Source organism: Vanellus vanellus, assembly GCF_965231255.1.
Source record: "Vanellus vanellus genome assembly, chromosome: 17".
Taxonomy (NCBI): Eukaryota; Metazoa; Chordata; class Aves; order Charadriiformes; family Charadriidae; genus Vanellus; species Vanellus vanellus.
This window is the reverse complement of record NC_138922.1, coordinates 10,097,593-10,121,091: the sequence shown is the minus strand read 5'-3', so window position 1 is coordinate 10,121,091 and position 23,499 is coordinate 10,097,593. Positions and strand designations below refer to the sequence as shown.

Below are 23,499 nucleotides of genomic sequence, written 5' to 3'. Positions count from 1 at the left end.
TTCATAATTATGGAGGGCCAAACATATTGCCAATGGGATAAATGGTTGTCTTGGCCCCTATTCCAACAGAAGGTTGCTTACATATTAAGAATATAGAGCTATAAACTTATCTGCACCTCACTTGTAGAAAGACAGATCAACCATGCCCACAGATGCACTCTGAAAAGGTCTTGAGTTTTTTCTATAAATAACCAATTGCCAAAATGGTTTGCAAAAGGACAGGCTGTGCTATGCTGTACAATGGGATGCAGTTTGAAGATCCCTGAGTTGAGTAGGTAAAGTCCTGATCTGAGAACAGTACAGGAAAATCAATGTGAGAGACAGAATAAGCAAATTAGACAAGTATGATAACATTTGTGCTCCTTCTGCATTGGGGGACTGAAGCAGTATTACTGCATGATGCTACGCAGACTTACAGATGCTCTTGAGGCTGGCTTGCCATCTTAAACACAGAGCTGCTTTCTTCACTGTGATATTGTTGATGAAGATTGTCTCTACAACCTAGTCTGAATTTCCATTTTCATTTTTTTAATTGGCAGTTTATCATGGTGAAAAATGTCCTCAATTCACAAAGACAGAGAAAAACTCTTACACAAATGAATGCCCAAGCAGGGTACCAGCTTACCTCATGTTAGATGGGAGTGAGCTTTACAAGCAGACTGACACATTTCTTTGTAACAGTCTACTATAACTGTCATTTGATTTTATGCATAAAAATCCTTGTATAAAAGCACCAACTAAGGAAATCATGTCCTGGGTTTGAATTTCATAAAACCAGAATTGCACTTTTGATACAACTGCTCTTTTTATGATGTCTGTGAATAATTCCCCATTTAGATTTCAAATTACAGCCCTATGCAATTTTTAAGAAAGCCACCTTAAAATCTCCTTGGAATAGTCAGAAACAGACTATTACCTGTATGTAGTCTATAACTTGCTGGTGTCTTTGTTTGGCTGCAGCGACTTCACTGTCTGAAATTGCTTCCCTTAGGGATTGCTGGGTTTTCAGAGAGTCCAGCTCTATGACAGCAGAAAGGCGGCAATACAGGCTTATAAATTTTTCCTTGTAACAGCAAAAATGAACTGTGAAAAGACCAAGTGCAAAGGAAACACTGTTATATTCTGGTTATGAAATATGAAATCCTTAGCTTTCAGAACACAAATTTTATTAAATATAACTACTAACTCTCTGGATGGGTTACTTTAAGCTAGAAATAAATAATACAGGCTCTAATTCTCCTTTCATTTACACTGGATTTACTCTGTAACCTCACTAATTTCAAAAGAGTCATTTCTAATTTATATCTAAGTGAAGAGATAATCAGGTCCTTAGTATGCCACTCCAGTGGCGATTTTGCCCTTGATAGCTTTAATCAGAAAGGCTGTTTCTGAGGCGTTTATAGCTCATCATTCCTTTTATCAAGAAAGAAGTGACATGACTGGAAAATGGAACTCATCTTTTATTTTTTTAAAATTGGGTGTTTCAGAAAAAGTATCATTTTGGGGGATGGTAACTTTCTCATGGGCTAGGCTAGCTTAAATCAGGAACTTCAACGTAAATGACTCAGCAGTAAAAGCATTTAAGTGATATCACCGTTTGAGTGAAACAAAACTTGTTTAGGTGTTATCACACATCATCCTCTGAACTCTCATGCAGAAGAGCAATGCAGAAAGTTCAGGGATAACCTCTTGCTTTGTGTAATTTGACTTCGGAGTAGCACAAAGCTATCTGAGCTACCTCTAAAAGAGGTAACTAGATAACAGAGACAAAGAAGCTACAGTGCCCTGGAGTGTCACAAAAGTGAATTTACCTGTCCTCTTAAAGCTACATTCTTCCAGAACCTGCAATTGCTAAGGCAGAACTTGCCAGTCATGTCTGTGAGCTGCCGTACAGACTGAGTGTTGCTGAGGGAGAACAAGTTTTCAGGAATACTTCCCCATTCATTGGTGCTTCAATAAATGCAAGCATACAGCGTGATCTTGTTATAGCAGTGACTGCCAGTTGGCTTACTAGTGCTACTTTTCTGGATTGTGGCGTGATAGTTTTCAGGCTGTTTCAAGTGTAAATTGCATATATTCTTGTTACCATAAATATTAAAAAAGAAATAAAAACAGTGTCGCATGTCTGCTTATCCCTTGCAAACAACATGGTAAGAGTAATTGAGAAGAATTTCTCAAACTAAGAAATCTGGTCACACAAACATCATTGACATAACAATAAAGGACTAATCTGGACATAAAAATCCCACAAAAAAAGACTGAAAGAAAGAATTCTACCTTCTGGTTTCCCAATGATGCCTAGATATTGCAGGGATCTAGTCTGAATAGTGTGTGGTCTTACAGTATATATGCCATATGTGGTGGACTCTTGAGTGAATTACAGCCGCGGTTTCAGCTTCAGTGCTGAAGTTTCTAGCCTTTGTGGTTTTAAGTCAAACCCTTTAATGTTACTTTAACAAATGTTACTTCAACATAGTCTTTTGTGGTTATGCAATTATATAGTTGGTAGCCACCAACTAATGGGGAATGGAAGCTTCTAATATTTGAGATGTGAATCACAGTCACTTTATAGAACATCAGGGATACATATATAATAAGTCATATAGAAATGTCATCTGCCTTTGGCCAGATGATTGCTTACTTAAAAAAATACTCAAAAGTAAAATTCAGCTTTCTGTACTGTGCTCTCCACAAACTGCTTTCCCACTGCAGCAACACTGCTAAACAGAGAGGTCTGCACCCAGAATGCCATTGGAGAGAGAATTGTTGCATGTTTATCTGCACCGCGTCATCCCATTCAGTGCCTATTGCTGTGTGAGCCCGATGCAAACTATATCGCAGAAGTGAGAATGGCTCCTGCCCCCAGCCTGTGTGCCACATAATGAGAGTTAAATAGTCTGTAAAACCTCTAGTGTGGAGATTAATTTAATCAGAGATTAATATGCTTCATGCATTGATTTGCACAGTGAATGCAGCAGTTGTCTCATACAGAGAAATGATATGCTCAATACACAGGGTCTAACTGTAGGCTTCAGGGGTGCCTGTCAAGGAGATAGTAAGTCTGGCTTTAGGGCACTACAGCCATGGCCATAAGACCCAAAGCACTGAAATAACTCTTCTAGTTCAATTACGTTAGTTTTCTTTTGAAGGAGTAACTTTTCCTTGGCAGACTACACCAGCTCATGTATTGTCTATCTGTACAACTCATAATTTTATGGCAGCTCAGCTGTCGTCTGTCCTCCCACAACGAGCATAAAACCCCAAAGTGGTCACAGGCACAGCTCTGTGTGCTCTGGCTGATGTGGTGTAAACACAATTGGGTATTCCTGTCTGACCCAAATGAAGCTTCTGTTGCTGGATGATGTCACGGATCTACTATGATTGCAGAATCATAGAAGGGTAAGACCCTTCATTAACATCCTGTTACAGTTTAGGCTGGGCAGGCAGGCCACTAAACAAGCGGCAGATGCTCTCTTCTTCTCCTACATTAGTGACTCTAACAGCACTTAGCAATGGTATATAGGAAACAGGATGGCGTTGGCAATGGTGTCACATAAACACCTGAGAGAGATATCACTGAGGACACAGTTGCCGCTAGAGGCCTGTTCTGTAGTGGCTCCTTGTGTACTGACTCCATCAGTTTTGGCTCATATCTTTCTCTCTTCTCCAAGGCAGAGGAAAGAAAGATATCCAGTTTCACAGGCCAGAAGGAAACAGAGGAGACTAATGCGTAAGGCTCAGCCGTCCCCATACTTATAATATTATTTCTAAAAAGCACTATTAAGCCTTTATGAGGTGCTTTTATGTGGAACCAAAGAAGAAGAAATGAGAAATAGAGGACCCTGAGGCTAAAGCATCTTATGCCTTGTGTGAGACAGCTGGAAAACTCTGTTTTGGGGAATTCTTGCCCAGTCAAAGATGCAGTGGAACACGAGGGCTGAATCTGCTACAGCACAGGATGCGCTCCCTAAAGAAATAGATGCAAACCCAGTGCTTTGGCATTTTTCACAGTAACAGCCTTTTCCTGCACCACAGCAATAGGTCTGTCTCCTGCATTTTCCAGGAGTCAGAAGGAAAAAGATGACCCTCATGTGGTCAACTCCACTCAGACCTTTCACAAAATTGTGAGGGAGTCAGACCTTGAGCAGGACTATCTGCCATCAGGAACTGCAAAAATTCTCATTTACAAAACTGGAGATTATTCTTGTGATGATTTAGAGGGATGGTTTTTTGCATCTCCTTTCATACTCCAACCTTGCTGTGTTGTGTGTAATTTTTTGATTCTGTTTCTTGAAGAACATCGTCTTCCAAATAAGCTTATAGACACATACTGGATAACTGTGGGCTTTGCTCTATGCTTTGCATTTCAATAACGATTGCTACAGTATATGCTTTAACCGCTCTGCTGCCTCTATAACTTGTACACAGTTATAGGTAGTGTTGTTGCCAAAGCCATCATGTGATTTATTGACTCTCCACTGGGACAAGGGGGAAAACAGATACAACTTTGTGATTTTATTATAAGGAGACTGGGTTAATATTTCTAGGTGAAGCAAGCTACTATACCGAGTTCAAACATCTGAAGAGGGAGGTTAAGAAATCCTGAGTGTGGGGTGTAAGGATTATTCTGTCCTGGGGCAGTGCAGACGTCGTCTGAGGCGGGGAGCAGGAGAAGAAAGGAGACATTGTGACCCAGTTCCAACACCTCCTGTGTATACAGACGGAAGTGCTTAGCCTGTAGAGGGACACGCGCGGGGGAAGAAATAGGAGAGAATTACAACATGGCACTTATATAAACAACACCCTAAATGATATAAAACATTAAAGAAAATTTGCACAACATCAAGCTCGGAATTTTTATAAAACATAAATATTTGGGGGGGGGGCTAAATGTGGGTTCATGTCACTACATAAAATAAAGATTTAAAGCTGCAATGTTCCACATTAAAACAACACACGCAGGCACAACCCCCCTGAAAACAACATTTATGTTTCTTATTAGGCAGAAAATGATCACATGCCATGTGCTTTTCAAGATTATGATTGCATAATTATGTGAAAACATGAAAATGGATTCAATTAAAAACCTTTAAGATTCAATTTAGGGTTGGTTAAGAGAAATATGCAGCTCTCCCTCAACACAGCACTGAAAAGGTTTAACAAGTGCTGCAGCAAGAGAAAATGGCACACACAGGAGTTGGCCTGAGGCTGCTGTAGAGCTGCTGTGTGCAGCACCGCATTTTACCCTGGGTATGCACCGGTGCCACTGTCCATGATTCTGTTTACCACAAAAATTATAAAAATACGCACAAAAATGTGTTGAATTAAAAATTCAATTCACTAACATAGAAGTTCGGTCCTGAGTCATCAAAACATTTACAACTCTGTTTAACTGCAAGGTCATGTTGATGTCTGTCTCTCCACAATAGATGAGCTTAAATGCTTGGCTGAACTGCAGCTTAAGGAATATTTTGCACAGTGATTTAAATATTTTAGTCCTTAGCTAAAAAAAAAAAAAAAAAAAAAGGAAAAGATGCACAAAAGCTATAACCTCCAAGAAAATACACTAGCATAGAGACCTGTACAGAGCCCTATTGAATGAGAGTGACTGACCACAAGGCAGCACACCATCTGTCTTAATTTTGGATTTACTTGAGTCTTACTTGGCTCTTCCCAGACTAGAAGGTGCAGCACTGATGGATTCCTTTTTAAAAGCAAAGCCTAAACCTTTCAAAATCAAGAAATGTAGAACCAGATTAATTTATTTTAAGGCCACATCTTTCTAGCTGCACAAACAGACCTTGAAGTGAGTATAAAGATGATTTACTTCTACTTTAAGCCCTCTTTACCCTTATAGACTAAAATAAAATGAAATTCATGTAAACAAGAAACAAACTCCTTAGCTTATTTTTCATGGATCTTTCACATCATAGATTATCATCCCTGACTTCTTTATTTATTCACATATGCATTTCTGGTACCTAAATGTAAAGCCAGAAGCCAGATACCTCTCCTCACCCACAGCAATCTGGAGGTCTGAAACTATGTGTTTCAGAAGTGCTACGTTTATCCGTATGTAAAAGAATAGCAAAATGCTGTGTCTCCGGCAGGCCTTTCATACACCCTCACTCCTACCTCCAAAAGGCCCGTCAATTGCCCTGCTTGCCTGGAAAAAGGCCTGTTTTTCTTTGCCAGCTGGGTAAAGGTGCTCGCAACTACTAGTTTCATGCAAAAGTGCTTATTTGCACCTGCCTCAGGTTACACATATAAGCCAACAGAAGCAAAAATAGAAGCTATTTGAAAATGTGTCTCTTAATCCTTAGATGTTCGGATATCCAGGAAAATAACTTTTATTGAAGATGTTCCCTCCACACGCACTTAGAATAATGGAATATAAAATTTCTCTGCTTTTCTTTTCTTGCTGTAATATTTAATCCCCACTTGCAAGTTACACAGTTTGTAGCTTTTTACTTGTGTGCTTAAGAATCAGTTTTCAAAAAGGTGATAAATACCACAAAGGAAAATACCTGATGCAGAGGTAGATTGATCTGTTTAAGGAGAGCTTTCACTGCCATCTGGAGCTCATACAAGAACAATTGAGTAGGGCAGTCTGCAGTATGATCCGTAGTTTCCACAGATTCTGAGCCAGAAAGTGTTTGGATCCATTCCCACTCATCTCTGTATGTTGAGTCAAGTTAAAATTAGAAATATAACAAAAGTTCAGTGCACAAAGAGGAATTCAGTGTATGTGTGTTTGGGATCTGTTGATAGTTTAATCCTCATATAGCAAAACATTCTAAACGTGCAATCTTGATTGTTTGTGGTTAAAAATCTAACTTTGAAAAGTTTAATTTTTCTAGCACATGTACATAAGGCTGAACATTCCTTGCAAACCTCTGAAAGTCCAGCTGCCTCTGAAACATTTCGCTAAGGCATCTCACTCCAGGGTTTCTTTTTCACATACTTAATCCCCTATCTACCACAATATTTTAAAAAGCATGCATTGGAAATGGTAAGAGTGACAATTAGCAGGAAGGTTAATTTCTGTGACAGACCCTCTTGCACTCACTGGAGCCAAAGAACTTCCTGATTTGCTTGACATATATGCATTCTAGACCTGATAAAAATGGGAATCATCCTTCTGGATCAAATCCTTAATTCACCCTGCCCAGTATTCACTCTTGAAAAACAGCCAGCACCAAACATTCAAGGAAAAAAAGGACAAGAAACTCCACTACAAGACAAGTAATACATGTGGTACAATTTGCTCCTAAATAAAGATCTGATCTTAAACTTCAGGAGTCAGAGATTGTTATAAACGCTGAAGCACCAGGCTTTATATTCCTTCCAGAATTTTTGTTACTATTAACTTCTACATTCTGGATATCCTTGTTATCTATATCCCATTCCTTTTTCCTCATGCAAAATTATCAGCTGGTTGCTGAAATGATACGGGATTAAAAAGCTCCAGAAAACGTCAATAAAATGTATTGCCCACTAGGCAAGGACTAGGCGGTACAAATAAGCGCACTTGCCCAATAGATAAGGGAAGCAATGGACAACGGGGGAAATTCTTTTCCGGAGCACAGCAGTTCAATGGCTAACAGCATTTATCTGAATATGTGTTTTCAGTTGCTGTATGTTTGCTGTGGATTAGAGCGAGAAACCAGATATTACACAACAAAATACGCAGAAAAATCACCGGCCCCAGCACCCCATGGTCAGTGAAAATCAATAGAAGGGTTGACATTGAATTCACTGGAGGCTGAATCAGGGCTGCAGGCTGTGATCTTCCTGACAGATATATGGAAGATCATTACCACTGTGCAGAATTTGAGCGACCACAGAATACTGTAGTTAGGAACCAATGGGCTCATGTGGATGTGTTCTGGATAGGCCTTCAGGTTGCTGGAAACATGCAGGTGCACCTGTTTAGTTCAGCACTGATCTCTGTGATGGTACACACCTGAGCCAAACTTTGCTGGCAGCTATGATTTTGCAAAGGCAAAATTGCTTTAGAGTTAAACTTGATCAGTTTCAAACTTAAAACAAACGTTCTCTCTCTACATATGTGTGTGAAAATAAGTATATATTCACTTACTTGGAGACATTGCTGTTGTCTCGGATTTTAACATGACACAGGACGTTAGGCAACTTCTGCAACACAAGCACTTTGATTTGATCCACAGAACTGCAGAGTTTAAGGTAACCCAGATACAAGCCGGGAGGGAGGCGTTGCTGACTTCGTTTGTGATAGGAAAGTATGTCCTGTTTTAAGACATAAAAATCTCTTTTTTTTTCCCACATAAGTGGAGGAGTCTGGGATCAAAAAGCAACAAATGTTTTTACAGCCATCTTTTTGTTTCAACAGCGTTGCCAATTCACAAACCATTTAAGCACATGCTTAAGCATATAATGATCTCTGGTGGTTCGGATGCACTTGGACAACTTTTTACTTAAAGGCATACACAGGTTCTCTAAGCTCTCCGTGTCATGCAGGAATCCGCTCTAAAAAAAGGGAGGTTTCAATCTGCTACAACTGTAGTATTCAAACTCGTTCAAATAACAGCCACCTCTGCACTCCCAGCTGATCATTTCAGCAGTGAGCTGGGTCAGGGAAGTGATTCAGCTGAAAAGCAACTCAGGAACAGGAGCAGTCATTTTTCAGCCAGAGCAGTTCCCTGGTTCACGTTTGGTGCATAGCCACACAGATGGAGCAGAGCAGCGTTGGGAAAAAGCTATCACCCGGACTGCGTAAGCCAATACTGTCACCAAAGAAATGCATGTAGAGTCACAGCCTATATCTCTCGGAAACCCCTTCTGTATCACCTGCTGTCAACGAGAAGATCCCTACGAGCATGGGGGCCGGTGGTTTGCAAAGTTTAAGTAATGGCTGCGTATTTTGAACAGATCTATCAACAAATGGAGCTTAGAAGGAATTAATAATGATGATGCATTTGCTGAAGCCAGGAGACGTTTTTAAGGCTATGTCCCCCCAAACTACCCTAAAAATGATGTCTGCTGCCATCTTGAGAAACGTGTGCTTCTGCAGTGGGTGAGGATTAAGACGCCTGGCCTTATGCCTTTACTCTTGGAACCATCAAATTATCTGCCAGTGCTATGCTTGGCTCTGACCAATGCAATTAGACCCTCATTTTCACAAGCACTTCATGAACAAAATACCCATTTGATGATTAAACAAGTAATACAAGAAAGGGTGGGCATTAGATAGGAATGTGTAAACCATTAGGGGAACATTTTTTCCACTAGGATCTCTGTGGAAATCTGATCAGACCTGTATTTTGGGTTTCCTAATATAAAACTTTTGCCCAGATCGACATTTTTCTACACCTTTAACACATTTTAATACATTAAATCTAACATAGATCAGGTAAGGTTTATTGTCTTTTGGAAATTTTTTAACATTTCTTAGACCTGGTAATGTATATTTTGATTGCCTGTCAGTTTCCGGTATGAAAAGCACAGTTTCTGCCCAAGAAAATGCCTCTAATTCAAAATTTAACCACAGAAGTCATGGTCTAGCTGGCGCTACTAAAGAAGGGACTAAGACAATGATTTGTCTTGTAGCATTTTGGGTAACTATGCAACCGAGTTTTAGAGAGAGTGGCTACTGACATGTTGTGAGAAATAGGTTGCTGTTACCCTGATTCTTGAAGGGCTGAAAACCCATGGCTCTCGATGCTAACCGAACTGGCTATGCAAAGCAGCTTCTAAGATCAATCCTTACCTTGTTGTTTTTCTAATTGTGAAGTCTAGGGGCATGTTATACAGAAATTAAAGGAGGGTTATGGTCAGTAAAGAATACTTTAGCAACTCTACCAGGCTCCAAGGAACTCTGAACCCCACAGAACAAGTTTATTAAGTAGAACAGTAAAGCTTTAAACCTAGATTTAATGTTCAAGGCTGGATGGAAAAACCTTATGGAGTGTAGAAATTGTAAGTGTCTGTATAGGTGCTTAAGAACATCCCAGAAAATTGTAAAGGTTTTTATATCCCTTGTTACAGAATTCTATAGCATGGTTTCCCGAAACTGATAGAAACTTTACTATTCTCTGCTAGGACTTTGAAGTAATTTCTTTAGAATCTCATGGATATTTTACATGTTAAGGATCTGATCCCAGACCCACTGGAAGTAATACAAGTCTTTGCTTTCAATGGGAGCCTTGCCATTAATTTTATTGGGCACTGGATTAAGGCCTAAAATTCTACAAGACGCTTCCAAAAATCAGGGCTCTGGCACAGGCTTTACAAAAGCAAATAACATACAGTAAGAGAAGCAACGTGCTACCTGGATTGTTATAAGCAAGATGTCTAATGCTGTTGGCTCCTCTGGAGTTGAAAGGGATTTCCTCTGGCTTTGTAGTTTGGATACCTGCATCCATTTGCCATTGAAAAATGAATAAAGACTCTCCACTTCTCTTATAGTAACTATCAGCAGATTGCCATGTCGGTCCTTGATTGGCTCGTAAAAAACTCTGCCTAAGTTGTGAGTTCCCAGCAAATTCTAGAAAACAAGCAAATTATAAATAGAAAGTTATTTATCTCATATCAGGAGAGTGGTATTTGTTGAAACTTTACTTAGCGCTCACTGACATCACTCCTATTGACTTCAATAAAAACCAGACACCCAGTGTTTCTCAAACCCTTGCCCTACAGTCATATCATTCAGTGGCAAAAGGAAAAGTTTTTCCTTGGGTTGTGTTTGTGGATTGAATTCTGGAACCTCCAATGTATTTGGTCCAGCAGCATTTAGTCCAACATTTAAAGGAGAACATCAGAAAGGCTATTATGACCCAATGCTTTTGTAAAAGGAAACACTACAAAGTAATTTACTTATTTGGAAACTTTTTTTTGAAACTTCCTATTCTTGCCCAGTCATGTAAATATAAAGGATGCACTTTTCAAAAGCACTCAGTGTTGGTCTAGTGGTGATTCCTTTGGTATCAATGAAGCCCTTCTGATTTAAACTTACTGAAGAGCTAGGCGCTTATCTTAAACTCCCCGTAACCAAATGTCAGAGATGATACCAAATTCTCCCTTTATCCCCAAATCATTCATATTGGACACTTCAAATGTTTTCTGTTAGGGTCATTAACTGTAATCTCCATTTTCTGTTCTCTGTTTTAAAATTATTCAGATTATTTTCAGCAACAAAAGCAAGAGGCCCTCATATCTGTGTTGAATGTAAATAATTCTGGAGCTGAACTGTGGGGTGTGTTTGTGAAGAAACACAGAGGAATCTGAAGACACACGGACCCTTTTCCTTTTACTTCAGATACCGAGAATGTGCTAGACAAAACCAGCAGAAACGAACAAACTACCAGGGCGAAGCTCTCCAGGAAAATATGTGAGGATTAAAGAAAAGTAATTTTAAAAGACTCCACATAAAATACATATTTTGGTCAAAATCCCTTTCCTCACACAGTAAGGCATCTGCTTATAGGTGCAAACACACTCAATCCAGTGACCAGCCACTGAAGAGATTCCCAGATGTCTTAAAGAAAAATGCCTAACATTTAAAATATGCTCATTACTTTGCGACTTTTCAAGAGATCTACAGTAAGCTGCACAGAGATGGGGGTAGTTTAAAATGAAAACTTGAATTCACAATGTAGCACATTGTATGTTTAGGGAAGTGCTGTACATTAACTTAATGACATTGTAAATGGATAGATTATCCTGAATTTATTTATCTGTACTTAGCAGGCAATATTTACTTATAAACTGTATTATTAAATTGTTTATAAACTCTGTGTAGTGAGCACAGTGACTGCCCTTTATGTGGCATAACTCAGCTATTTTAGCTTTATGCATCCCTCTCCAGCACATACTGTTGATGACTACATAGCACCTTCCCTCTTCTTTTTTTAACTGTTTTGGCTTTTGGGGTTAGCCTCCGTAATTGATTAACACTGGGTGTCTTGAGTATACATTTTGTATTAATCCATATGTCCACAGGTGGGACAAATCATTGCAGGTAGATGTTAGCCATCTAGTTGTCATATTAATCACTGCAACATATGAACGTGCCTAGATGAAAACAAACAGTTCTTTACTGTCACTGACTGTATATTCTGAATGGCATTCCAGCACAGAGTGGGGGTACCTACTAATATGAATATGTGACTAATTCATACGCTAAAAAAGTTTTGTGTCTGCTTAGCTTGGCACCCCATCACTTGTGTTTTGTTTGCTTTAGTTGTCTAGTGGTAACAACAGGCAAAATTACAGTCCCTGTTGTCTCTGAATCTACTGATCTAGTGCCCTAGCAGCTGTGTTGCCACTGTTGTCACTGATCTTTTCCATTCTGTCCTAAATTCCTGCAGACTCAGTCTATTAACTGCCTCAATAAAACGTATTCAACCGTATAAACTTTACTGAGATCCTTCCATTGGTGGATCCCATTAGGCCACACACCGCTAGATGTTGGCAGATCTGTGACAATCCCTGTGTTCATCAGGGGACCAAACTAACAGAACAAACGTTAGGGCCAATAAATTTGCCAGAAATTCAACAGAGCAATATACCACATGGACACATTTGCTATATCTCTGTGCTTCAAGCTCTGCTCTTAACATCTTTGGTAGCAAATAATAACACAATGTACTAGGAATCTTGGTTGTCTCAAAGTGCAGTCCGTGCAATGCTCTGTTAAAGGCAAACTGCACAGAGGGAATGAAACCGAGCTAACCAAAGGAATACGTGTTACCTACGCTAAGCTAACCGCACCAGAGGGAACATTCGGCAGATATAGTTAAAACTTTCTCTAGTGACAGCTCCAAGGACTGACGAGCAGCTGCTGCTTAACACAGGTGGTCCTCCAATAAAGGTGCAGCAGACTGGCATTCCATATATTTTGGGATACTTCAGGGAAATCAGTCAAGACAGGTGGTTGCCCAGGAAGGCTACTCTCCTGGACAGCATGCTTTGCCAAAAGATGTAAAACAAACCCCACAGGGATATTCTCAATAATGGCCACAAAGTATCTGGCTCTCACAGCTGCTATAAAACGTAGCTTATTGCTTTGACTGGCAGTAACGAGGGATGGCCGTATGGCTAATACACAAGCCAAGCAATATGAAGATCTTCATTAATTCCATGACTGCACGATACATTTTTCTGGGAAGGTTTGGTGACTTCGTTCAAACAAAAGGTAGGAGAAAGTGAGACCTGGATATACTTTCTCTGTAAGAGCCATGCATGCATCTTTTTGAAAATGTGAAGTAAATATTTTATGAAAGTGCCTTCCAGCTAGAGATTTCATGTTATCATGAAACCCATTCTTCAAAAGTGTTACGATAAAAGTCAAAATGTTCTGCTGGAGAAAGCGCATAACAAATAGCGGACCGAGACACAGAAGGATTAAGTGACCTGTTCAGTACCACTCAGGTTGTATCTGTAGCACAGGCTGGAATGGAACTGTCCTGAGAGTTGCTGCTTTGCCTTGACAGCATGATATGAATAGTGCATGTAGTGCTGCTGTCCTTAACCGCTGCGCTGAGGGGTCAGCACAAGATCCATGCACCACTAGATCTCTCTTAGTCTCTGTTTTTAAGGGTCTAAATAGGTTTCTGACTGGTTCTCTGCACAAAGGTACATTTCACCTTAAAATTTTTCACAGCTTAATTAAGAACTTTGTGAAAGATTCATTTTTATTTCCCCGCTGACATCCACAACAGCCTACCGATCCTGTTTGTTGAATAGGGTGGTTCTGCCCTAGAAGCTGTACTTGAGCAGTTTTTAAGCCGTGGGTGAATCAAGAGGACTATTGTGGCAATTTCAGCAGTCTATTTGCTCTTCCTGTAGGGGAAAGAAGCTACCTACTGCTGCAGGTTCCCATATAGCACAGGGGAGTGCTACATCTTGCCCAGAGTTTAAATGCTTCGTTAATATATTAATAATTAATAATGAATAGGCCTTCTAAGAGGCTTCTGAGCAGCAAATATTAGGATTATAACTCTTGAATTCCCAATCTGCAAACCCACAGGTTTATCTGTGGTCATTATTTGCTGGTTCATATCTGTTTGTTTCTTTGTCTGCCACTATTGTTTCTTTCCTTTCTTTTTCCTCCTCTTTACTTTTAATGGAACTCCTTCCTTCCAGCTGGCAAGAGAGGCTCAGTGGCACATTTCATTGTAGATGATAATGCTGCTCCAAAGAACAGGCCAGTGGGGAATGGTGAACCATAGGACAGCTGGCAGTACTATCCCTCAGAGATCAGAAAGTTACTAAGTTAATAGCAAGAAATATGCAATGCAACCAACCTGTAGCTGTGCTGCTGCCGAAAGCATCTTTTGCCTGGCTTGCAGTGCTGTTGATGAGGACACGGATATAGACATATTCTGCCTTAGCCACCTGATATCATCCCACATGCAAGACAACTGCAAAAATATATCCAGTTCAATCAGGTTTTGTTCTAAGCATGTACAAAAGCAGAAATGAAGCTAAAAGCATTTTGGACTTGGAAAAATCAGTAGATATTACTCATTTTGCTTTTCTGTGGATGGCAATGAGTTGCCCAGATAAACATGAAACGGATATTGAATCAGGTTGGTGTGTAAACATCATGCATCTATTTCAATTGCTTTTTGGACTATTGTGTAAAATTGATTTACTGGTCTTTGGGTTACAAAAAATAGTGTGAAGATGTCTTGAATGATGGCTTAACCATAATATCAACTTTAAAACTTCTGGTTATTTCTTTAGGCTCTTCCTCTAAATTTTCATAAAACCTTCACGTACCCAAGTAGCAGTCACTTAGGTAGGCTCATAAATTTAAAAGAATCACTTGTGCGACTGTCAGTGACCAAGTCAGAATGTAACCCATGTAAATGGTTTGCGAAAATTGCATTTTAACATGAGTGAAAGGTAAAGCACTTAATCATTTAGCTTTTTAATGACATCATTTCATATATTCAGAACGATAAGCTAAGGCCTATGCGTCGCTAGCAGCAAATTTGTAGAAGCAAGACAGGAAATTAGGCTGGCATTACCTTTGTGAACCACAGGAAATCCTGCATAACTGAACTACTGTGAGAGTCATCAATCTCCACAATTGGGATTTGATCTTCATTGGTTACTAGTAAATTGTCTTTGTAAAAAAATATAACAGATAAGTAGAGTCCCCTAAAGAAAGAAGGAAATGTTGTCAAACACCTTTCATGTCTATTGACATCCATGCCAAATTTTAGTCAAAGAATCACGGAAGTTAAGTTCTGAGGAGACAAATCAAATCATCTGGTTTTAACTTCTGTGTTATATAGATCATGCAACTTCAGCCAGTGAATGCTGAAAAATATTTGGGAAGCTTATCACTTTAGATGATGTGAGACTACAGGAATATAAGAAATTATGAATCTGTGGAAGCCACAGACATCAGTTTAAGTAATAATTTTGCCAGAGTAAACAGTACACAACGGAGGCTTTAGAAATCAGAAATTTTACTAAAAGTTTTTATCATTAATGGGCTTAGTTCTGCCCTCATTTACTTCAGAGTATATCTGAAGCAACTCAGTTGAAATCAGGCGGGTTATTATAGATTTACATTAGTGTAATTGAGTGTAATTTGGCCAGCATATCTGCAAAACTGTTTATAGAGATCATGCCTTTCAATATTTACACTTGCAATTAGTTACACACGTTAAGTAGTTGCCTTAGGGAATTTAAAGACTCTGGAGAGCTCTTCTGAAAGAATCAAACTCTTATCAAAATACAAAGAAGAAAAAGCAAACTGAACACTCCTGGCAATGAAAGAAGAAATAATCCAGCATAAGCAACTTCCATTTGCTAAAACGAATCATCAAGGCTGAGGGTAGTTTGGGTCACACTGGGTCGCAAACCCAGCTGAAGATATTAGGGAACGCTAGATGTGTTGCTTGTTGCCAGTGGACTATTAAAACATGTTATCTGAGCGGTGTTTTGCATTATGAATGAACTAAATACCATAGTTTCATTACTGAGCAGCAACAGAGGCAGTACTTCCAAAATACCTCAGTAACCGCGCTTTGCATTTGCACAGAGTATTTCACTGTGTTACAATTCAAATCCATTTCCAAAAGTAACAATGAAGAGATTCTATTGATTTCAGTAGGAACTGGAGCATTATTTCCCAATCAACTGCAGCAGTCTTAGGTGTATGCAGTTTTATGCAGTTCATTCTGATTGATTGCTGTTTCATTAGTTGTGGAATCCACACAGATATTCTAAGGTGCTTTTCCCTATTACATAAAAGCAACAACTGCTAGCTAAAACTCAGAATGTTTGGGAGATAAAATGAATGACAAACCGTTTCAGAGTCTTCACAAACTTGTTTGATGAGTGGAAAAGGTGCTTCAGGCTCCTGGAAACTGATTGCTTGCGACCAGCGTTCTGTAATTTAGAACTTTCTAAAATGGAAAATAAAAAGCAAACCAAAGCCAGCACTTAAATTTCAGGTAGTATCTCACAAAGAACCTTTATCTCTTAAACCACAATGCTAAATTTCAGTCAGTGCCCACTATATTCCTTTAACAAGACAACACTTAGAAACAGGCTCAAATACAACTTTTTGCTTATATTTCCATTATCTCAGTGATATGCAACAGCAATTTCCTTACTTGCAGCAAACTCAGACTCGGTAATAATGTTTTGCTCTGAGGCAAAGTACAGCTTGAACCAGTACTACATGCTCTTAATGTTCAGAATGGATGTGAATTTCGCAAGTGGTCTTAAAAACCCAAGAAGAGATTTGAACCATCAGGCGACATTTTAGGGTGCTGTAATTCCTCAGTTTCTGTCCATACATAGCTTAAGCTTCTAAGAACTGAATAATTGGTGCTCTGGCAATCACCAGTACCACAGCATCACCAGGCTAAGCAAAGTATAAGCTTTAAGGAAACAAGTAGATTGCGCCTCAGCTTTCTCTGTATCACGTTAAATGCATGTGCTTTTGTTTGGATGGGTTTTTTTCCCAATCACAACAATTTCCTCTCACCGGTATTGCTTCAGAGCTTTCACAGTTACATTTGCTCCCTAGTAATCTGGAATCCAAGGAAGAGGCGTTTAACTCATCTGTTCACTTCATGTCAAAGCTGAGACCTGCTGTGTGCCTGCAAGGATCTCTGGACCAGCTCTTCCAATAGAAGAATTTTATAAATTCCAGTATTTGCCCAATATTCTAAAAATTGTGGCTAAATGTTTATACATTGTATTATTTTTCACTTCTGTGAATTTGACTTAATGTCTTTCCTTCTCTCATGCATGGCCTTGTAAGCCAAAGAAAAATCTTCCAGTGAGAACTGAAACTCACAAGCTGTGTGAAACAGCGGTGTCCACCTGTGTACCTGGAAGCAGATGTTAGAGGGTGTGCCAATAGATGGCAGTCAGGGACATGCAGGAGTGTATAAGGTATTGTCAGTCGTTATTGTCCACACATGGCATTTAAAAGGAACGCGGGTTTAAAACTGTTTGGGTTGGTTTGTGCACTGTCTTTTGCGATGTCCCTCCTGTTTAATGCTGTTGTACAAGAAAGAGCAGAAACATTTAAAAAAAGAATGAATTCTTCAGATATTTACTGTGCTCTGAAAAGAAAGACAAAAAGAAAAATGTAACTGTGAAACTACATCTCAGTTTTCCAGGATCTGACTGTTTATTTGGATGAAGCATGGATGCCCATCCAGACTGAAGCATGAAGTATTTTGAGGGACACCCTTCTCCAGTGGGGAAAAATTAGGACTCATGAGGAAGTACTCACGGAAAGCTGCTAATCAGTCTGCTTAGGGGCTTTCAGAGCAACATATTTCCCACTTGCCTGCGCTGCAGAATAGGAGGTGTCTGTCTGTGTCTCCCTAGTGAGTTCTAAGTTTGAACATTTAAAGAACATTTAAATTTGCTCTTGTCAAAACCCCATCTGTGAAAGTGCTCAACATATTTTTAAGTGATGAATAAATTTGCACCATAATTTGCACACTGAAAACCACAGATAGAAGGCACGTTGTTAGCAACAATTACCACTCTGCTGAACAGCAAGTACAAAAAGAACAAGGTTCTGTTGGGGGTGAAATCATACAATTCAGATGTATGAGACTTATTAGATCATCAAATCCATTGTCTTCCCCGTGCAAACTTGTTCTTCACGGCATATTCTCCAATGCGCTGTTCAGTTTAGTTTTAACAGACTCATCCAAGTCCATGACTGCTCCTTTGATGCGACTGATCATTGTTTTCTTTTCCTTTTTAAAAAAACGGATCTGTTTTTCTATCCGTATCTCCTCAGATCATTTTTATTTTACTGTGAACTTTTTTCAGTATATCACAGTAATGTAAACCAAATGCTACGTGAAAACTCCTGTCTTACTGTTTCCTTCTTCCAAGGTTAAGACCAATTTAAGAATATAAATTTCATTCTGATTATGCAATTTTTATTTTCTTCTATATTCAGGATGGAGGGAATGGAGGAGGAAATTGCTGAAGGCAAAGCAACATAATTCTGTATAAAACACCCAGACACTGCAGCATTAAAATAAGAGGGCACATTACAAGTGAAATGTATGTTATTGGGCTATTCAGTGGTTTGGGTTTAGTCCGCAGCTGTGTAGAAGCCAACAGCCAAAGAAATAATGCAAAACTAGACGGAGACTGTAAACTCTCCTACATTGCTATTTGCTTTTGGTTTACAGCGTAGTGTGTCTAAAAGCCAAAAAACATGGAGCTGACATTAGAGGATAATTTGGATCTACAGGAAATGGAACTTTTTATGTTATTTAATTAACTAATAAATAACACGGAGTAACCTTTATAGAAAAGCATTAGTAACAACAAATTAAGTTTATATTAATAAATGATACAGCAATAGAGCTGTGAGCTCTTTTAATAGAAGCTCAGGAGCGAACAAATAGTGGCTGAGATTAGAGAATTTCCAGCGTTTATATTTACATCAGAAGCATTCAAACCTGGATCGAAGTAGGCAATTAACTGAAAAAGGTATATTTACAGCATTAGCAGTTTTTCTCTTCTCAGGTAGGATATACAAGTGTTCCTTTGCAGTTCACTTAAATGCAACAGATAATTACAAGCAACCTACGTCAGTTGTGGAAGAATAAGAACAAAGTTGCATACTCGGGCTGCCAGTATGCATCTGGGGTCTCTGCTCTAGAGGAATGTCTGTTATGCCGTGCCATTTCTCTGAGGAGGAAGATCATCTGGAATTCTTTGTCCTATCACTAGACAAGCGGGTGCCTCTACTCAAGTGGGGCAGATGTGAAGTAAATGGAATGACCTCAGTGCAAAATTATCTGAGATCTTAGCCCCACAAATCAGACAGCTCGTGGACCAGCTAAATATCATTTAGAGTGACCCTGAATAAGGAAGCAGAATAGGAGAAGATGAGCTAGATCACACTGAAATCCTAGTGGAGTGCATAAAATGGGGCTTAGAGTTTTCACTAACTGTGTCACCTTATGAAAATCCATCAGATGGCTGGAAACTTCCAGACAAATTCAAACTCGATTTAAGGCTGCACATTTTTAGCAGTACAGACAACTGACGCTGGGACAATGTGCATGGAGACGTAATTCCACACAGCAGTAAAGGCATAAGTAGTGTCCAGACACTTCAATAGCTTGAGACCACGATAGATTCTGTATTACCTCACCTCAAGGTGGGACGTGTTTCAAAAGAAAATGCTGTATCTCATGAAGAAGCTATTGGCATGACAGTCATATTACTGGGTGGTATATTTCGGATTACAAAGTCAGGCGAAACAGCTGAAACTGTAACTTCTTAAATTCCCTACCTGAACTTCTCAGTCTGTGGCTTGGTTCTGAAGCCCGCTTTTGTATATTCTCACAAATAATTTAAACATTTTAAATGCCCTGTGGAATCAGAGATCCTTCTCTTTGTAAAATGCAATAAAGCTATGCACTCTGCTTGTGAATCAAAATACAATTAGAACATTTTTATTTTACGTCTAACTTGTCTAGTGAAACACATTTCAACCAAATTTCAGAAAGAAAATATCTGGTAAGCATTTTACTGAAGAGTTGGGTTCCTTTCTTAATGAAGCATCACACAACTACTTAATGCACTCAGAGTTGTTTATAAAGAATGATCTACAAGAATAAAATACTTAAAAATTACATTTGAAGTGTTGCCAGGACATACAATTGTAGTAACTCAGTTATGATAGTCTGTAGCATGGTATTATGAAGACAAATGGATGACTGTTGTTTGTAATCATCAGGGTTTTCCAGAAGATTAAACATATGAAAGGAAAGCTTCCTAAGTAATTCCCTAGGAGATTTCATCATATCACAGAGCAGGTTCAAAAGCAACAGCTGATCTAACTCCAAAAGCTCTTAAACTCACTGTACATTCCGATGTATTCTTCCTGGTATTTTTGTAAGCTTGTTTTCTTCAGCTCCTGAAATGCAAAGCATAGGGCAAAGGCAGGCTGCAGTGCAAAGCCTGAGCGAACAGACTTGGGCAAGAGATCTCCGTGGAATCTGGGCAATTTGACCCTCCCAGATCATGCTGGAGCAATAGCACTTAGCCTTGCTCTTTCAGCTCCTCTGTATTCTGAGGCTTTTCCCTATGTTATCCGAGTAATCTCAGACCCTTTAGATCGATTACCCTCAGATTTTTGCACCTCCCTTGCACTCCTCCTCCACTCTCCTTCAGCCAGCCTGAGCAGCGCGAGTGCGATGTGCTGCAGAGGAGTCACGCAGTGCACAGCCAAGCTGGCAGGACCCCAGGTTTGAGTCCTGACTCTGTCTTCATCCAGCTTTAATTCATGCAGAGCTTGATTCTGCTCTCATTTATAAACCACAGCAGACCAGTGGTTGTAAGCAGATTCAAGGGCACTCTGCAAACAATGTCCAGCTATTTACTACCTCTCTGAGGGAGACAGAAGTTGCATTACTAACGTACAATCGGAGTGTGGTAAAAGAGAAGCATGGTAAAGAGTGGATAAATGCCTGGGCAGGTCCTCAGCTTCTGTACTGACTGCTACCCATGTCAGTCAAATCATGCTAATTTGCATTAATTAAGAATCTAGCCCAGGCCTCTGTATTATATTAAGTGAAAGCCATTATTTGGGCTTTTCAGTCATATACAGTAGCTTATCTCAGATCCTTGATCAAAGTCCTCGGATTTCACTGAGGTTGATCAATACCAGAATCAAATTTCAGAGTCAAAGTGATGTCATAATGCTTACTTTTTCTGCAAACGCTTTGTCTTGATTCTTGACCAAATTACGGAAATACAAGGGACTGCCATCAGTCATATATATAAGGCAATTTCCAAAGGCTCTCCTATTGTGTTACAATCCTGATTTATCCAAAACACACTACTGTGTAACGCTAGCATTACGAGCAATTATGAGATTTTTACTTGGTTGGAGGGAAGGGTGTTGCTGAAGCTGACTCCACAGTGTAATACTGCCACATGTAAGCTCCCACATCCTCTTTCAGACATGCAAAATAATGTTTTGAGCTAAACAGATTTTCTGTATTGTTGTTATTTATTATTTAAGGACAAAGAGTTAGGAAATCAACAACAGAGTTGTCTGTGCTTTGCTTTGAGACTGGGGTTAATTTCTGGAGCAGTGGAATTTTATAAGAACCAGGCACCGGTGTCAGATTCTCAAAAGGAGGGATTTTCTGCATGTTGTTTATAACTGCTTCTGTTCTGGGCTGGTATGTCAGTAAAACAATTTATACTAAGAATATTCTCAGATATTCCATCACTTATTCCCTGTTGACTAGGAAGGTGGCCTGAAAGACCTGAGATATGCACTACCTTCAGAAAGGAAAAAATATATCATGGAAAAAAGACTTCTTTCATAGCATGAAAAAGCTATGTAAGAGAGAGAATACATCATCTGTATTTTCAGTGTCAAGACCACCTGCAAGTGATAATGCTTGTATGAATTTTAATTAGAGAAACAACATTTTCTTGCAATATCTCCTTTCCCTTTCCAAGCAACGTAGCTGAATAGTTTAAGTTGCTATGGTTACAATGGGTTGTGGCAGACTGTGGATCATCATGACACTGACATATTTGCACATAAAGAACAAAGGCCGCATCTTTCCATTTCAGCCAGATGATTTTAGTCCTACGTATTTCTATGATTTTAAATCAATTGATGCAGCTTGACATAACAGTCATACTAGGTGAAGAAAAATGAAAACTTCACGGTAGTTCAACTTTGCAGTTTAAAGTAAGTTCCTTTGCAATGAAGCATTATTCCAGTTAGAAGTTTATTTTAAGAAAATAAATAGTACTTTTCAACAACCCGTATAGAACAGGAGTTTTTATATATGCTTTAAAAAGAATGCCAAGCTGTTGCCTTGGCTCTTGAGCTATTAAAGGCACAGTCTGTTTCTCATGAATGAAGAGCAAAGAGCTGGCTGAGATTCGAACTCTCTCCCAGTTTTGATCCATTCTATTTGAAAATGTAGCAATCTTATCTTCCCACTGCATTGTGCAAGTATTTTTCATTATAGATTGGCATCACATCCACTAGAGTACTTAGTGTCTTCCATTTGGAGGCAGCCAAGTCCCCATTTTTGATCCAAACCAGTTGTTAACTCTCTAAAGTATTTCTTTATATGAAAAAATAAAAGAGAGATCCTGCATTTTAGTAGAATCCTGTGTGAAACTAATTTGTAGGAAAAAACAAATCAATTGGTGTGTACGGCACAGAGGGAGAAAGGGTGCGTCTGTGCTTGTGTGCATTCTAGCTTTCTGATGTTTTCATCCAACTAATTTCAAGGGTTAAGAGCAAGATAGTGCACTAAAGTGATTCCAGATGCGCCAATATTAATATCTTTCTTTTCCTGATGAATGAGAAGGTATGACCTAGTTAGAAAACTGCTAAAATTACAGGCGCCACAGAGGCTTCAGCTGGTGCCCTACCACATAGATATTTATACTTACCTCTGCAATTATAATGCTGATGAGCTGCTCGAACCTGCTGAAGGAGACGTTCCAGGGCCTCAGTGTGTCCCCTGTGCCGAGGTTCTCTTCCACTGCAGTCTTTCCAGTCTATTGAACAAAGGAAATAAACAGAAATGAAACACAAAGGAGCAGGAGAAGGTTTTAAAATATTTTCATAGCCTCTGATATTTTTGGGGTTTAGAGGACTTTCACATCTGGGCACGCAGGAAAAAATGGCAGTTATTTTTAAGTCTGCTTTTGTTACTTGTACAGTAAGTTTCTTTTGCCTTGTGCCCGCTAGGTAATTAATCATAATGATTACTATCAAAAAGCTTACAATCAGCTCCTAGAAGCTCCTGTAGTGACTGACTAGACAATGGCTATTTCTCTTCAGTACATAAATGGCCTCTGTTCCTGTAGTGGCAGAGCTGCTCTCAGCCTGTATTGTACCGACACTCCCAGCACCTCACTAAGATCACACTGCTGCTGCCTCTGCGATTTGCTGAGACACCGGGAGGCTAAATGACGCTCCTACAGTTATATAGGAAACCGATCGCAAAGCAG

General features: G+C 39.3%; 1 protein-coding gene across 1 annotated transcript in view; it reads right to left on the bottom strand.

Moving 5' to 3' along the window:
- The window catches only part of ANKFN1 (ankyrin repeat and fibronectin type III domain containing 1), a gene marked incomplete at both ends in the record, with an annotated part of 62,978 nt that overhangs the window by 5,662 nt on the left and 33,817 nt on the right, over positions 1-23,499 (bottom strand). The window contains 9 exons of the mRNA XM_082492248.1: positions 917-1,083; positions 4,567-4,735; positions 6,528-6,678; positions 8,102-8,268; positions 10,310-10,525; positions 14,286-14,402; positions 15,015-15,147; positions 16,307-16,406; positions 22,936-23,043. Of these exons, the coding sequence (XP_082348374.1) occupies positions 917-1,083; positions 4,567-4,735; positions 6,528-6,678; positions 8,102-8,268; positions 10,310-10,525; positions 14,286-14,402; positions 15,015-15,147; positions 16,307-16,406; positions 22,936-23,043 (1,328 nt within the window). The remainder of the gene's footprint in view (positions 1-916; positions 1,084-4,566; positions 4,736-6,527; positions 6,679-8,101; positions 8,269-10,309; positions 10,526-14,285; positions 14,403-15,014; positions 15,148-16,306; positions 16,407-22,935; positions 23,044-23,499) is intronic.